Source organism: Cetorhinus maximus, unplaced genomic scaffold (assembly GCF_964194155.1).
Source record: "Cetorhinus maximus unplaced genomic scaffold, sCetMax3.hap1.1 HAP1_SCAFFOLD_868, whole genome shotgun sequence".
Classification (NCBI taxonomy): Eukaryota; Metazoa; Chordata; class Chondrichthyes; order Lamniformes; family Cetorhinidae; genus Cetorhinus; species Cetorhinus maximus.
In genome coordinates this window covers 112,501-127,464 of record NW_027596810.1, presented here as the reverse complement: position 1 = coordinate 127,464, position 14,964 = coordinate 112,501, and the positions used below count along the sequence as shown (strand labels likewise).

General features: G+C 48.4%; 1 protein-coding gene across 1 annotated transcript in view; it reads right to left on the bottom strand.

The window, feature by feature from the left end:
- Nucleotides 1-123: 123 nt before the first annotated feature.
- The window catches only part of LOC144674957 (heme-binding protein 2-like), a 26,487-nt gene continuing 11,646 nt past the window's right edge, over nucleotides 124-14,964 (bottom strand). The window contains exons 3-7 of the mRNA XM_078536048.1: nucleotides 14,018-14,096; nucleotides 10,302-10,413; nucleotides 6,021-6,154; nucleotides 4,036-4,193; nucleotides 124-695 (exon numbers count right to left, since the gene is read on the bottom strand). Of these exons, the coding sequence (XP_078392174.1) occupies nucleotides 605-695; nucleotides 4,036-4,193; nucleotides 6,021-6,154; nucleotides 10,302-10,413; nucleotides 14,018-14,096 (574 nt within the window). The 3' untranslated portion in view covers nucleotides 124-604. The remainder of the gene's footprint in view (nucleotides 696-4,035; nucleotides 4,194-6,020; nucleotides 6,155-10,301; nucleotides 10,414-14,017; nucleotides 14,097-14,964) is intronic.

The following is a 14,964-nucleotide window of genomic DNA, read 5'->3' as shown; positions in this document are numbered from 1 at the left end:
CTCGACCTCTCTCTCCAGCAGCACCCACTCACCCTATCCCAAAGCTGTGCTAGTCCCCATTTCCATTTCGTTCTTCCTCTCATACGATTCCTTCACAAAAAAGAAATGTAATCTCTTCCCTCAAGGTGTTAAGGAATGCAAGCTCCAACAACTCATCAGTACCAATGTCCCTCTGGATCTTTCATCCCCTTCACTTCCCCCCCTGACCCCATCCCTTTCTCCCAATCCCACCTCATCACATTTCTACCTTCCTTCAGTTCTGAAGAAGAGTTATGTTGGACTTGAAACGTGAACTCGGTTTCTGTCCCCACCGATGCTGCCCGGCCCGCTGAGGTTTTCCAGCGCTTAGTTTTTTATTTCAGATTTCCAGCGTCTGTGGTATTTTGCTTTTATAACAATGATCCCTTCTCCAACAAGATACACAGAGCAACAACCTTCGGAGACACTGGGAGAAAGTGAACAACTGAACCAGAGAAAGCAGGCTTGCAACAAAGAGTGTGTGTGAGAGAGAGAGAGGAGTTTAACAAAGTAATCGGATAGATAATTGTTGATGTTGCGGGACCCTCTCCTGTCGCTGGTGTCCTGGATCAGCGACATCATCTTGTTACCGTGGCTGCCTGTTTCTGGCTTGGCACCTGGGTGGTCCGAGGCTCAGGTACCAGATCTCATTGTGGCGGTTGAACAATGTCAGAGGCCTGTAGGCAGGACAGTACCGTCCCCCGAAAAAACAAACAAAAGGTCAAACAGAATTATTAGTCAGCGGCAAAGACTCCCTCTTCAATTTGCTCAGCAACTTTCCTATCAACCGTGGTCTGAGTTCAGGGAAGTGAGTGGGGAGAGGGATCAGAAATCGACAGCCCTAAGATGGGGTAAGAGCAGGGAACTACCTATACTGTGGACTGGGTGACACCTTCGGTCTGTCCGCAAGCATGACCCAGACCTCCCTGTCGCTTGCCATTTTAACACTCCACCCTGCTCTCATGCCCACATGTCCGTCCTTGGCCTGCTGCAATGTTCCAGTGAAGCCCAACGCAAACTGGAGGAACAGCACCTCATCTTCCAACTAGGCCCTTTACAGCCTTCCGGACTGAAATAAAAGCAAAAAAAACTGCGGATGCTGGAAATCCAAAACAAAAATAAAAATACCTGGAAAAACTCAGCAGGTCTGGCAGCATTGGCGGAGAGGAACACAGTTAATGTTTCGAGTCCGTATGACTCTTCATCAGAACTTTCTCCATCCATTGTTTTATCTCTACCTTTTAGCCTATTTCGATCCCTTCACCCCACCCCCACTAGGGCTATGTGTACCTTGCTCGTCCTGCTTTCTACCCTTAATTAGCACATTCCTTAGATAATATCACCACCTTCAACACCTCTTTGTTCTTTTGTCTGTGACATCTTTTGGTTATCTCCACCTATCACTGGCCCTCTATCCAGCTCTACTTGTCCCACCCACCCTTAAACCAGCTTATATTTCACCTCTCTTCTATTTTTACTTAGTTCTGTTGAAGGGTCATGAGGACTCGAAACGTTAACTGTGTTCCTCTCCGCAGATGTTGCCAGACCTGCTGAGTTTTTCCAGGTATTTTTATTTTTCTTCCGAACTGAATATTGAGTTCAACAACTTTAGATCGTGAACTCTCTCCTCCAACCCCACCCCCTTTTTTATCCCCTTTTTTCTAATAATTTATATATTTTTAAATATATTTTTCTTTTCCCACCTCTTTCTATTATTATTTTTAAATGTATTTCCATCCATTGTTTTATCTCCACCTTTTAGCCTATTTCGATCCCTTCCCCCCACCCCACCCCCACTAGGACTATCTGTACCCTCAGCACACCCTCAACTTCTCTCTCCCCCCGCACCCCCCACCTTAAACCAGCTTATATTTCTCCTTTCTCCTAACTATGCTTCAGTTCTGCCGAAGGGTCGTGAGGACTCGAAACGTCAACTCTTTTCTTCTCCACCGATGCTGCCAGACCTGCTGAGTTTTTCCAGGTAATTCTGTTTTTGTTTTGGATTTCCAGCATCCGCAGTAGCTTTTAGCTTTTTGGTTTTATCTACCTGTACCTTGCTCATCCTGCTTTCTACCCTTAATTAGCACATTCCTTTAGATAATATCACCACCGTCAACACCCCTTTGTCCTTTTGTCTATAACATCTTTGGCAATCTCTTCTTTACCTCCACCTATCGCTGGCCCTCTATCCAGCTCTACCCGCCCCAACCCCCTTAACCAGTTTATATTCCACCTCATTTCTATATACCCTCAGTTCTGATGAAGAGTCACACGGACTCGAAAGTTAACTCTGTCTCCCTCTCCGCAGAGGCTGAGTTTTTCCAGAAAGTTTTTGTTTGTGTTTCAGATTTCCGGCAGCTGCAGTATTTAGCTTTTACCTGTAATGTGGGTATGGTTGTGCCGCGGTTATAGACTGGACGAATGATCCAAACAGAACATGAGGTCAAATCCCACCAGGGCAGTTTGAGAATTTGAAATTTTTGTAAAACAAACAATAGGAAAGTGACGATTGATGAAAGTGATTTTGCTGAAAGTGATTGTGGGCTTGTCATTAAAATCCCAGGGGCAAGGAAACTCACCATTCTTTACCCTGTTTGTGTATATAGGTGCTTCCGGCCCCACACACCCAGCAGGCTCATCACCACTCTCCCAGGGTAAGTGGCGATGGACAATTAATGCCAGGCTGTCAGTAACAACCCCGCCCCACCCACAATCCCAGGAACGGATCCTAAAAGAAATGGTGTTTGATTGTAGTGAGTTTAAACCTCCGAGGTGCACGCCCCAACCTGTATTCCATTAGGGTAACGATTTTTTCTTAGGGAGGCTGGGGGGGGTTATGCAGGAGGTGGTGGGGGTGGGGGGGAGGGTTGGGGAAGGGGGCTAACACCAGGCTTTGCCTGAATTAGTCTATCTACACAGGGACACGGGGAGGGTGTTCACACGGTGTGTGTTCCCGTATCCTGGCCTGCGCCCCAGTTCATGTCCCCATACCCTGTACCCCGCTCTATGTCCCCATACCCTGTACCCCGCTCTGTGTCCCCATACCCTGTACCCCGCTCTATGTCCCCGTACCCTGTACCCTGCTCTATGTCTCCATACCCTGTACCCCGCTCTATGTCCCCGTACCCTGTACCCCGCTCTATGTCCCCATACCCTGTACCCCGCTCTATGTCCCCATACCCTGTACCCCGATCTATGTCCCCATACCCTGTACCCCGCTCTATGTCCCCATACCCTGCACCCCGCTCTATGTCCCCATACCCTGTACCCCGCTCTATGTCCCCATACCCTGTACCCCGCTCTATGTCTCCATACCCTGTACCCCGCTCTATGTCCCCATACCCTGTACCCTGCTCTATGTCCCCATACCCTGTACCCCGCTCTATGTCCCCATGCCCTGTACCCCGCTCTATGTCCCCATACCCTGTACCCTGCTCTATGTCCCCATACCCTGTACCCCGCTCTATGTCCCCATGCCCTGTACCCCGCTCTATGTCCCCATACCCTGTACCCTGCTCTATGTCCCCATACCCTGTACCCCGCTCTATATCCCCATGCCCTGTACCCCGCTCTATGTCCCCATACCCTGTACCCCGCTCTATGTCCCCATACCCTGTAACCCGCTCTATGTCCCCATACCCTGTACCCCGCTCTGTGTCCCCATGCCCTGCACCCCGCTCTATGTCCCCATACCCTGTACCCCGCTCTGTGTCCCCATACCCTGTACCCCGCTCTATGTCCCCATACCCTGTACCCCGCTCTATGTCCCCATACCCTGTACCCCGCTCTATGTCCCCATACCCTGTACCCCGCTCTATGTCCCCATACCCTGTACCCCGCTCTATGCCCTCATACTCTGTACCCCGCTCTATGTCCCCATACCCTGTACCCTGCTCTATGTCCCCATACCCTGTACCCCGCTCTATGTCCCCATACCCTGTACCCCGCTCTATATCCCCATACCCTGTACCCCGCTCTATGTCCCCATACCCTGTACCCCGCTCTATATCCCCATACCCATTGTATTCTGCAGTGTAGAAACGATCCTGCAGAAAGACATCCCTTTTACGAAGCAGGTCCTCAAACATGTCCTGTGATTTTTGCCGTAGAGACGTGATCCAGCCCCCAAACGACTTCACGAAGATGGTCATTGGCGGCATTCTTCTTAAGAATAGCTGCAATGGAAATCATAGGGTTTCTAGAACTCTCTCTCTCCCAGGAAGACGTGGCCCTACACTGTATCGCTTCTATATTGGGAGTGTGAAAGGCTCTGCTCGTCACAGACACCCATCAAATAAGGCCCATTTCCTGCAGCCTGGTCTCTGTCCTTAGCACTGAGAGGCCAATGGCTGCACCCTGGCTGCCTGAGTCCTGCTGAAGCGTCAACCAAAAGACGTGGCCTTTCCTGGTGTGTTTGAGAGCCCAGCACAAGAGGCCAAGCATTGGGGCTGCTGGGCAGGTAACTGTACCCTCGGAGAGACAGCACATCCATAATAGAGGGAATATCCTGGGGAACGGAGGGGAGGGGAATGTCCCTGTGTGTGGGGGAGGGGAATGTCCCTGTGTGTGGGGGAGGGGAATGTCCCTGTGTGTGGGGGAGGGGAATGTCCCTGTGTGTGGGGGAGGGGAATGTCCCTGTGTGTGGGGGAGGGGAATGTCCCTGTGTGTGGGGTGTGTGGGGGAGGGGAATGTCCCTGTGTGTGGGGGAGGGGAATGTCCCTGTGTGTGGGGGAGGGGAATGTCCCTGTGTGTGGGGGAGGGGAATGTCCCTGTGTGTGGGGGAGGGGAATGTCCCTGTGTGTGGGGGACGGGAATGTCCCTGTGTGTGGGGGAGGGGAATGTCCCTGTGTGTGGGGGAGGGGAATGTCCCTGTGTGTGGGGGACGGGAATGTCCCTGTGTGTGGGGGAGGGGAATGTCCCTGTGTGTGGGGGAGGGGAATGTCCCTGTGTGTGGGGTGTGTGGGGGAGGGGAATGTCCCTGTGTGTGGGGGAGGGGAATGCCCCTGTGTGTGGGGTGTGGGGGACGGGAATGTCCCTGTGTGTGGGGTGTGGGGGACGGGAATGTCCCTGTGTGTGGGGTTTGTGGGGGAGGGGAATGTCCCTGTGTGGGGTGTGTGGGGGAGGGGAATGTCCCTGTGGGTAGTGGGCATACGTGGGAGGGAATGTTCTGAATAGATGGAATGGGATTTGGAAGGACTGTAATCTCCCCCTGGGGAGTTCCGCCCTTTAATTCAGCGACACCAGGGACCAATGAGAATGGTCCTTATCCTGGGTGTGCTTATTGATCTGGGAAGTGATTGGCAGTGTGGACAGGAGATGGAGAGGGAGATGGAGAGGGAGACGGAGAGGGAGAAAGAGCAAGTCGGAGAGGGAGAAAAAGAGGGATAAAGGGGGACAGAGATGGCGACAGGGGGACAGAGTGGGAGAGGGGGGACAGAAAGGGGACAGAGAAGGTGATGGAGATGGAAAGGGAGACAGAGGGCGAGCGGGACAGAGAGGGAGATGGAGATGTAGGGGGAGAAAGAGAGGGAGAGGTGAAAGAGAAGGAAAGGAAGAGGGAAGGCTTGACGTTTGGATTCCCACAGACCCCTCACAGGGTCTGCAGGTGGTTAGTGTGAAGACAGATCACTCCTTGTGGGGTCTGAGGGGCAGAGAGAAATCCATGTTGGGTCCTGGGGGAGGGGTGAGGGCAGAGTCCAGGTCGTAGGACATCATTGCTGCATTCAGGCGTGGGTGGATAAAAGTCCAAGCCTATTCAGGTTCCACTATTATCTGGACTTGCCCCTCCCAGCCCAACGCCCCAGGGCATTCACTGTGAACACCCTCTAAACTGATGATCAGGAGCACATTGGACACTTGTCAGTCAATGTCACCAATAAAGAGCTCCAGTTGCCTGGTGTGGATACCAGTTCATGTGCAGAGAGGATATAGACAGTATGTAGCCCCCAGTCAACACCAAGTTGATGAACAGGGGGATCAGTTACTGCGAAACCCGTACTCACCATTATATCTCTGGGATATGGGGGATTGGTGAAAAACCTTCTGGGAAGCACCAGATATACATTTGTCGCTTTGAGCTCCCCATTGATGTCCATGTAGGTGGTGATGAGAGGGGCCGTTCTCTCAATCTGTATTCCTGCAGAAACAGGAATGAAAAGTTATCAGCTTCACGTAAACTAGCTCTATGTGGACCCCAGCAGATCCAGCCACAAAGAGATAGAATTAGGATGTTTTAAACTGTTTGCACCTTGTTTGTAAAGAGAACACTACCGAAAAAATCCACTCATTTGGTTTAGTTTGCTGTGGGTAGATGGTGGTGTGGTGGTAATGTCACTGGGCTAGTAATCCAGCGGCCCAGGCTAAAGCTCTGGGGACATGGGTTCAAATCCCACCACGACAGCTGATGGAATTTAAATTCAATTAATAAATCTGGAATTGAAAGCTAGTCCCGGTGATGGACCATGAAGCTATCACTGATCGTCATAGAATACCCATCTCGTTCACTAATGTCCTTCAGGGCCATATCCCTGGTCTGGTCTGGCCTATATGTGAATCCAGATCCACAGCAATGTGGTTGACTCTTAACTGTCCTCTGAAATGGCCGAGCAAGTCACTCAGTTGTATCAAAGCACCACAGAATTCCCTTCCTAACAGCACTGTGGGTGTACCTACGCCCGATAAACTGCAGCGGTTCAAGAAGGCAGCTCACCACTGCCATTTCAGGGGCCATTAGGGATGGGCAAGAAATGCTGACCCAGCCAGATTTGGCCACAAGCCATGAAAGGATAGATTATTTGGTTGAGGAACATTGGAATTAGGAGCAGGAGTAGGCCATTCAGCCCTTCGAGTCTTCTCTGCTGTTCAATAAGATCACGGCTGATCATCTACCTCAACGCCATTTTCCCACATTATTCCCATATCCCTCGATATCTTTACTATCCAGAGATCTATCGCTCTCTGTCGTGGACATACTCAATGACTAAGCTTCCACAGCCCCCTGGGGTAGAGAATTCCAAAGATTTTTCCTCATCTCAGTCTTAAATGGCCTGCCCCTTATTCTGAGACTCTGCAACATCCTTCCTGCATCTAGCCTGTCATGGCCTATAAGAATTTTGTATGTTTCAATTAGATCACCTCTCATTCTTCTAAACTCTAGAAAACACAGGCTCAGTCTCCTCAATCTCTTCTCCTAGGACAATCTCACCATCCCAGGAATCAGTCTGGTGAACCTTTGTTACACTCCCTCTGTGGCAAAGTAAGGAGATCAAAACTGTACACAATACACCGGGTGTGGTCTCACCAAGGCCCTGAACAACTGCCTCTCTATTCATCTCTACTCCTGTACTCAAATCCTCTTGCAATAAAGGCGGACATACCATTTGCCTTCCTAATTGCTTGCTGTACTTGCATGTTAGTTTTAAGTGACTTATGAACAATAACACCCAGGTCCCTTTTGGACATCAACACATCCCAATCTCCCACCACTTAAGAAATACTCTGCATTTACCAAAGTGGATAACTTCACATTTTTCCACATTATATTCCATCTGCCATGTTCTTACCCACTCAATTAGCCTGTCTAAATCCCCTTGAAGCCTCTTTGCATCTCCTCACAACTCACATTCCCACCAAATTTTGTGTCATCACCAAACTTGGAAATATTACATTTTGTCCCCACATCCAAATCATTGATATAGATTGTGAATAGCGGGGGCCCAAGTACTGATCCCTGCGGTACCACCAACTGGTCACAGCCCTGCCAACGTGACAATGGCCCATTTATTCCTACTCTCTTTTCTCTGTCTGTTAACCAGTCCTCAGTCCATGCCAGTATATTACCTCCCAATCCCATGAGCTCTGATTTTGTTTACTAACCTGTGTGGGACCTTACCGAAAGTCTTCTGAAAATCCAAATACACCACATCCACTGGTTCCCCCATATATAATCTGCTAGTTACATCCCCAGAAAACTCTAACTCTAACTCAAACATGATTCCCCTTTCCTAAATCCACGTCGACTCTGCTCAATCCTACCGTTACTTTCTGAGTGTCCAGTTATCACACCCTTTGTAATAGATTCCAGCATTTTCCCTATTACTAATCTCAGTCTAACAGATATAACGTTCCCTGTTTTCTCTCTCCCTCCTTTCTTAAATAATGGAGTTACATTTGCGACCTTCCAATCTTCAGGAACTGTTCCAGAATCTTTAGAAATTTGGAAGATAATCACCAATGGTCTCTACAGCCGCCTCTCTTAACGCTCTGGGATGTAGATCACGGGCTGAGGGGATTTATCTACTTTCAGTCCTATTAATTTCTCCAGTACGACTTTTGTACTAATACTGATTTCTTTCAGTTCCTCACTCGCTAGTCCCTTGGTTCTTTAGTGTTTTTGGGGAGGTTTTTTTTTGTATCTTCCTCCATGAAGAAAGACACAAAGGGCAGAATTTTATGGCCCTGTTTCAGTGGGGACGGGGCCATAAAATGCGGTGAGACATTCTAAACCTCACTGACGACAGCGGGAATGTAAAATCCCACTGTCGTAAAATTCTGCCCAAAGTATTTATTTAGTTTCTCTGCCATTTCCTTACTCCCCGTTATAAATTCCTCTGACTCTGTTTGTAACAGGCCCACATGTGTCTTAACGAATCTTTTCCTTCTTACATATCTATAGAAGCTTCTGCAGTCCATTTTTATGTTTCTTGCTAATTTGAATCAGATGTCGTTTCCCTGGGTGTGATATGGTTCAGTTTACCTCGGTTTGATATTATGACACAGCTGATGGTCAAGGCTGAGTTGTTCAAATCCCAGAGGGGAACTTGAAACAACTGTCATTACCCATTTTTGCAATTTGTATGTTTCGAGATGCAGGCTTTGAATTCAGTGGTAATAAGACCACCGAGTCTCAAGAGGTTTTTTTTAATAAAATTAAACTAAACATTTATTAATACAAGAAAAATTGTAAGCAGGTACATATATCTACAAAATTACTACTATAATAACTACAAAAATACCCGAATTAATCTGACTCTCAGTTACACTCCCATTAAAGCAACAGTAAAACTCATAGATTTAAAAAGACCCCAGGCAAAGCACATTTGACTTTATGAATCCAAAATGAGGTTCCTGGCAGACACAGCTGCAGACAGACTTTATGTTTACAGGCTAGAGGCTTCTCATACTTGATGAATCTTACAATGCCTCTGCTTTCCACTCACAAACCCCTTTCTGTTTATACCTAGCTTGTCCTTTGAATGCAAATTTTCTATTGTATCACCAGGTTGTAACATTACACCTCCTAACAATAATATTTTCATCCCACTAATTGTATTAGTAATATAAACACATAGCTTGGCATCTCCCAGATAGGTGCAACATTTTACTCCTGCTCTTGAATGCTTTATTCCACAAATGCAAATATACACCCTTAACACCCATGTTTCTAAACTTCCCCATTTTTATCCAATTACCATTTCAAACCTACTTCTTCCTACACATCAAAGCATCCAGACTAGCTGGCTTTAATCCAATAAAGGCACTCACACATACGCACACATAGACACAGACACCACTAAACTCTATTTAAAAAATAAATTCCAATAACGTTATAGACATTAATCTCTTCACGGCACTTGATGTAGTTTGGTTTGGTTTGACTTTGTTTGGTGTGAATTGGTCTGGCTTGGTTTGCCTTAGCATGAATTAGACATTTTTCCTTTATTCTTTCATGGGATGTGGGCATCGCTGGTAAGGATGGTTGCCCATCCCTAATTGCCCTTGAACTGAATGGCTTGCTAGGCCATTTCAGGGGGCAGTTAAGAGTCAAGCACATTGCTGTGGGTCTGGAGTCACACGTAGGCCAGACCGGGTAAGGACGGCAGATTTCCTTCCCTAAAGGGCATTAGTGAACCAGATGGGCTTTTACAACAGTCAAAGATGGTTTCATGGTCACCATGACTAGGACTAGCTTTCAATTCCAGATTTATTAATTGAATTTAAATTTCACCAGCTGCCGTGGTGGGATTTGAACCCGTGTTCCCAGCGCACCATCCCAGGATTCTGGATTACTCGTCCAGTCACATCAGCAGAGATGCTACCATCTCCACTGATGATGGGGTAGGTTGAAGCATTGAAGCGTTTTGGTTTTGTTTGGCTTGGTCTTTGGTTGAAGTTGATTCCTTTACCCTTCATGATTAGCCTGCCTTCTGTTCCCGATGTGCATTGTGTCAGAGGTGATCCTCAGTCTCTTGTCCACTTTACTCACAAGTTCAGGCAATGCCTACCTGGCCTATTTTTCTTGTTGAAATAGTCCCTCAGGCGGCTAACGGCACGGTACCTCCCCTCTGTCGGCAAAACGCGCGATCCGACCCACACACTGGGTTCGTAGGCACGTGCCTGTTGGGAGAAGCACACTCTGAATACTGGTTCATGTGCTCAGATTGCACACATATCAGGGGAAAACATCTTCAATTTCAGCCCATGTTTAGGGAAGAGTTTCATTCCATATTTATACAAGTTTCAACCCTCCCCAAATTCGAAATGTCAGTGCTGGGTGAATGTGCTTTTTGATCTAGAAAGAATAAACCTATCTCCTTCATTTTCAGATAGTGTGCCCCAAGAGGGCATTATGATAGGGCAGTGGCTTACCATCACCTACTGCAAGTGGCTGACCAGGAATCTCTCTCGCTCTTATCGCCTGCCACTGACCGATGTTAGAAGGATGTACAGGCTGATACTCTACCTGTTTGGCCACGTTATGAACACACCTTCCTTGGCCATCACGCCCTGGGGATGAATAACACGCTGGTCGCCAAGGTCAGGTTCCGCACCCAGAAGTCGCTGGCCTTGCCACTGCCGGGCCTGCCTTCGAAATGCGCCCAGTAAAACAGCAAGTGGGGTGTGTTCATTCCCAGGGCGGGTCTGAGACCATCATCCTACCCAACTGGTGTTGGAGGACCTGTCCATGCTCCGAGGCCATTGGCTGTGCCCCGGAACGAGGTCAAGGGTCATAGTTAAAAGGGCTCCCGACATTGGACGGTGACCGAGACCCACCAGGAACGCTACAAAGTCCGCTGGACAGTTTGTCATTGAGCAGTCTGCTGGCTTCTCAGGTGAGTGCATTTTATTTTGAGTCCTGCTGTCTTCAGACCTTGGTGCTGAGCAGAGGTGGCATTCTTTATTAATCTGAACAAGTTCACCACTTACTTGCGTGAGGATATGTCCAGTTGTTGCATATTTCCCTCCAGAGACGTCAGCGCCACTGGAGCGAGGGGAGAGCTGGGGGAGAAGGGCCAAACCAGCCCCTCGATTCAACGAGGACCCCCTCAGCGCCCTCCTGCCCATAGTCTTTGACCGAGGTGAGCCATTGATGCCTCTCCCTGGTAAGAGGAGGAAGCCCAGCCAGACACATGCGGCCTTGGAGGAGGTGACCGAGGAGGCCAGCAGTGTTGGGCTGGTCATAAGGAAGTGGTCTCAATGCCAGAAAAGGCTCACTGACCGAATGAGGGCGACCAGGGTGAGTCGAGCCTCAGTATGTACAGTCTTGTGTCAATAGGATTCAACCAAAGCAAAGAGGCAGGCACCACTTCTAGCTCAGCCAGAATGGTCATACCCTGTGCCATTGGCATTAATCTGATCCACACGCTAACCATCGAGCAAAGCAAGCTAACCTGATGTCCCAGGTACAAGCATATCTCTCCTTACATAAGGAGAATCAAGACTGTGCACACTACTCCAGGTGCAGCCTCAACAATGTCCTGTATATTTGTAGCAAGGGTTCCCTAATTCGATTCTCCATCATCCTAGCAATGAAGGCCAACATCCCACTTGCCTTCCGAATTGTTGACTGTACCTCCACACTGACTTTTATGTGACCTATATACCAGCCACCCAGATCCCTCCAAAGCATTGGACTCTCGTTTTGCTTTCAGGAGAGGTGGAGGTAAGGTGGGTAAACAGAGGTTAGGTTTGGATTAGCCATGGATTAGCGGAAGGACAGAGCAGACTCAAAGGGCTGAATGTTACAAACAGAAATACTGCATTGAGGGCCAATGCAAATCAACCACGATCCTAAGCTCGCCCCATTTCATCATTTAATGTCAAACATAAAAATGTTAAGGCAGGATATTGAGATGGACAATCAGAAGTTGGCACAAAGCCTGGAAATATTGTGGACAGTGAGGCTGGTGGACTGGGAGGACACAGGGCAGGTGGAATCTAACGCAGAGAAGTGTGAAGTGATTCATTTTGTTAGGGAGATGAGGAAAGGCAATATTAAATAAAGGGTAGAATTCTAAAGGGGAATCAGGAACGGGGGAACCTTGAGGTATATGTGCATAAGTCATTGAAGGTGGCACGACACACTGAGAAAGGGTTAAAAGGCAAACCCACGCTGGGTTTTACAGATAGAGGCAGAGAGTACAAACACCTGGAGGTCATGATGAATCTTCATAGAGCATTGCTGCAGCCTGGACTAGAGCATCGCGTCCAGTTCTGGACACCACACTTTAGGAAGGGTGTGAAGGCATAAGAGAGGGTGTGGAAAAGATTGACGAGAATGGTTTCAGGGATGAGAGACTTCAGTTACCTGGATAGATTTTTAAAAAACTGATTCATGGGATGTGTGGGTGTCGCTGGCTAGGCCAGCATTTATTGCCCATCCCTAACTGGATGGAGAAACTGGGGCTGTTCCTTACTGAAGAGAAGATTGAGAGGAGATTAATAGAGATGTTCAAAAACATAAGTGCTCTAGACAGAGTGGGTGGGGAGAGACTGTTCCCATTGGTGAAAGGATTGAGAACCAGAGGGCACAGATTTAAGGTGATTGGTGAAAGAGCCAGAGGTGAAATGAGGAAAAACTTATCTTACACGCAGAGTGGTTAGGATCTGGAATGCACTGTCTGAGAGTGGGGTGGGACAGGGTCAATCGAGTGGTTTGGATCTGGAATGCACTGTCTGAGAGTGGGGTGGGACAGGGTCAATCGAGTGGTTTGGATCTGGAATGCACTGTCTGAGAGTGTGGTGGAGACAGGGTCAATCGAGTGGTTAGGATCTGGAATGCACTGCCTGAGAGTGTGGTGGAGACAGGGTCAATCGAGTGGTTAGGATCTGGAATGCACTGTCTGAGAGTGTGGTGGAGGCAGGGTCGATCGAGTGGTTAGGATCTGGAATGCACTGTCTGAGAGTGTGGGGGAGACAGGGTCAATCGAGTGGTTAGGATCTGGAATGCACTGTCTGAGAATGTGGGGGAGACAGGGTCAATCGAGTGGTTTGGATCTGGAATGCACTGTCTGAGAGTGTGGTGGAGACAGGGTCAATCGAGTGGTTAGGATCTGGAATGCACTGTCTGAGAGTGCGGTGGAGACAGGGTCAATCGAGTGGTTAGGGCCTGGAATGCACTGTCTGAGAGTGTGGTGGAGACAGGGTCAATCGAGTGGTTAGGATCTGGAATGCACTGTCTGAGAATGTGGGGGAGACAGGGTCAATCGAGTGGTTAGGGTCTGGAATGCACTGTCTGAGAGTGTGGTGGAGACAGGGTCAATCGAGTGGTTAGGGTCTGGAATGCACTGTCTGAGAGTGTGGTGGAGACAGGGTCAATCGAGTGGTTAGGGTCTGGAATGCACTGTCTGAGAGTGTGGGGGAGACAGGGTCAATCGAGTGGTTAAGATCTGGAATGCACTGTCTGAGAGTGTGGTGGAGACAGGGTCAATCGAGTGGTTAGGGTCTGGAATGCACTGTCTGAGAGTGTGGTGGAGACAGGGTCAATCGTGGTTTTGGAAATGGTACTTGATGATTATCTGAAGTGAGAACATGTGGTGGGCTGTTGGGGAAATCTCGGGAGACTGGGACTAGCTGAGTTGCTGTTGCAGAGAGTGGGAAAGTTCACACTGGGCTCAGTGACCTCTCTCTGTGTTGTAATTATGATTTGGAATGCATTGCTGACCACCGACATCTTGCTGCGATGAGTTTGTCGAAGATTGGAGTGATTATGGAAGATTACCTCATACTCTGGATCCCTGCAGATAGTTAAGAAGGAGTAACACTCTTCGGCTTCAGAACAGAAGTACGGCTTCCGGGTCCTGTAAAATCCAACACTGGGATTTAATCCTTACATCTCATTGAATCACCGACAGAGTGAAGCCCCTGGGTTACCTGGGGAATGGGTTCCTGAGGAGAGTCTCTGGAAACAGCATCAATTCATTCAAATATAAATTAGATCGATTTCAAAAATTGATACTTCAGGATGGAGTTATAATAATAACTTGAGACATGGGGCAGGGTGAGTGTTAACATATGCATGAGGGATAAGTTATTTTGGACTCACATAAGATCAGAATAAATATTGAGCAGCAGTAGGCCATTCGGCCCATCAAGCCTGCTCTGCCATTCAATAAGATCATCGCTGATCTGAGTGTGGCCTTAACTCCGCGTCCCTGCCTATCCCCCCATAAACCAGTGTAGAGCAAAGATCTGTCCAACTTAGCCTTGAAAATAGTTAATGACACAGTTTCCGTTCGTTGCTGGGGGAGGGAATTGCAAAAATTAACGATGCCTTGAGAGAAGAAATTCCTCCACATCTCCGTCTTAAACAGGAGACCCCTCGCTTTGAAACTGTGCCCCCTAGTTCTAGATTCCCCCAGACTGGGAAGGAAAACTGATCAGTATAGACGGGTCTCGGAGTGAGTGTCCAGAGTTCCCTGAAGGTCGAAGGACAGGGAGATAAGGTGATCAATAAGGCAGATTGGAAAGTTTCCTCTATTAGCCGGGGTATAGAACATAATGTGTGGCTGACACGAGACTCCTGAAACTCTAACTCGGGGATTCGACACTGCAAGCGAGCCCCAGGAGGGCAGATGAAACGTTTCCGAGACACCCCCAAAGCCTCCCTGAAAAAAGTGCAACATGCCCACCGACCGCTGGGAATCCCAGGCCCAAGACCATCCAAAG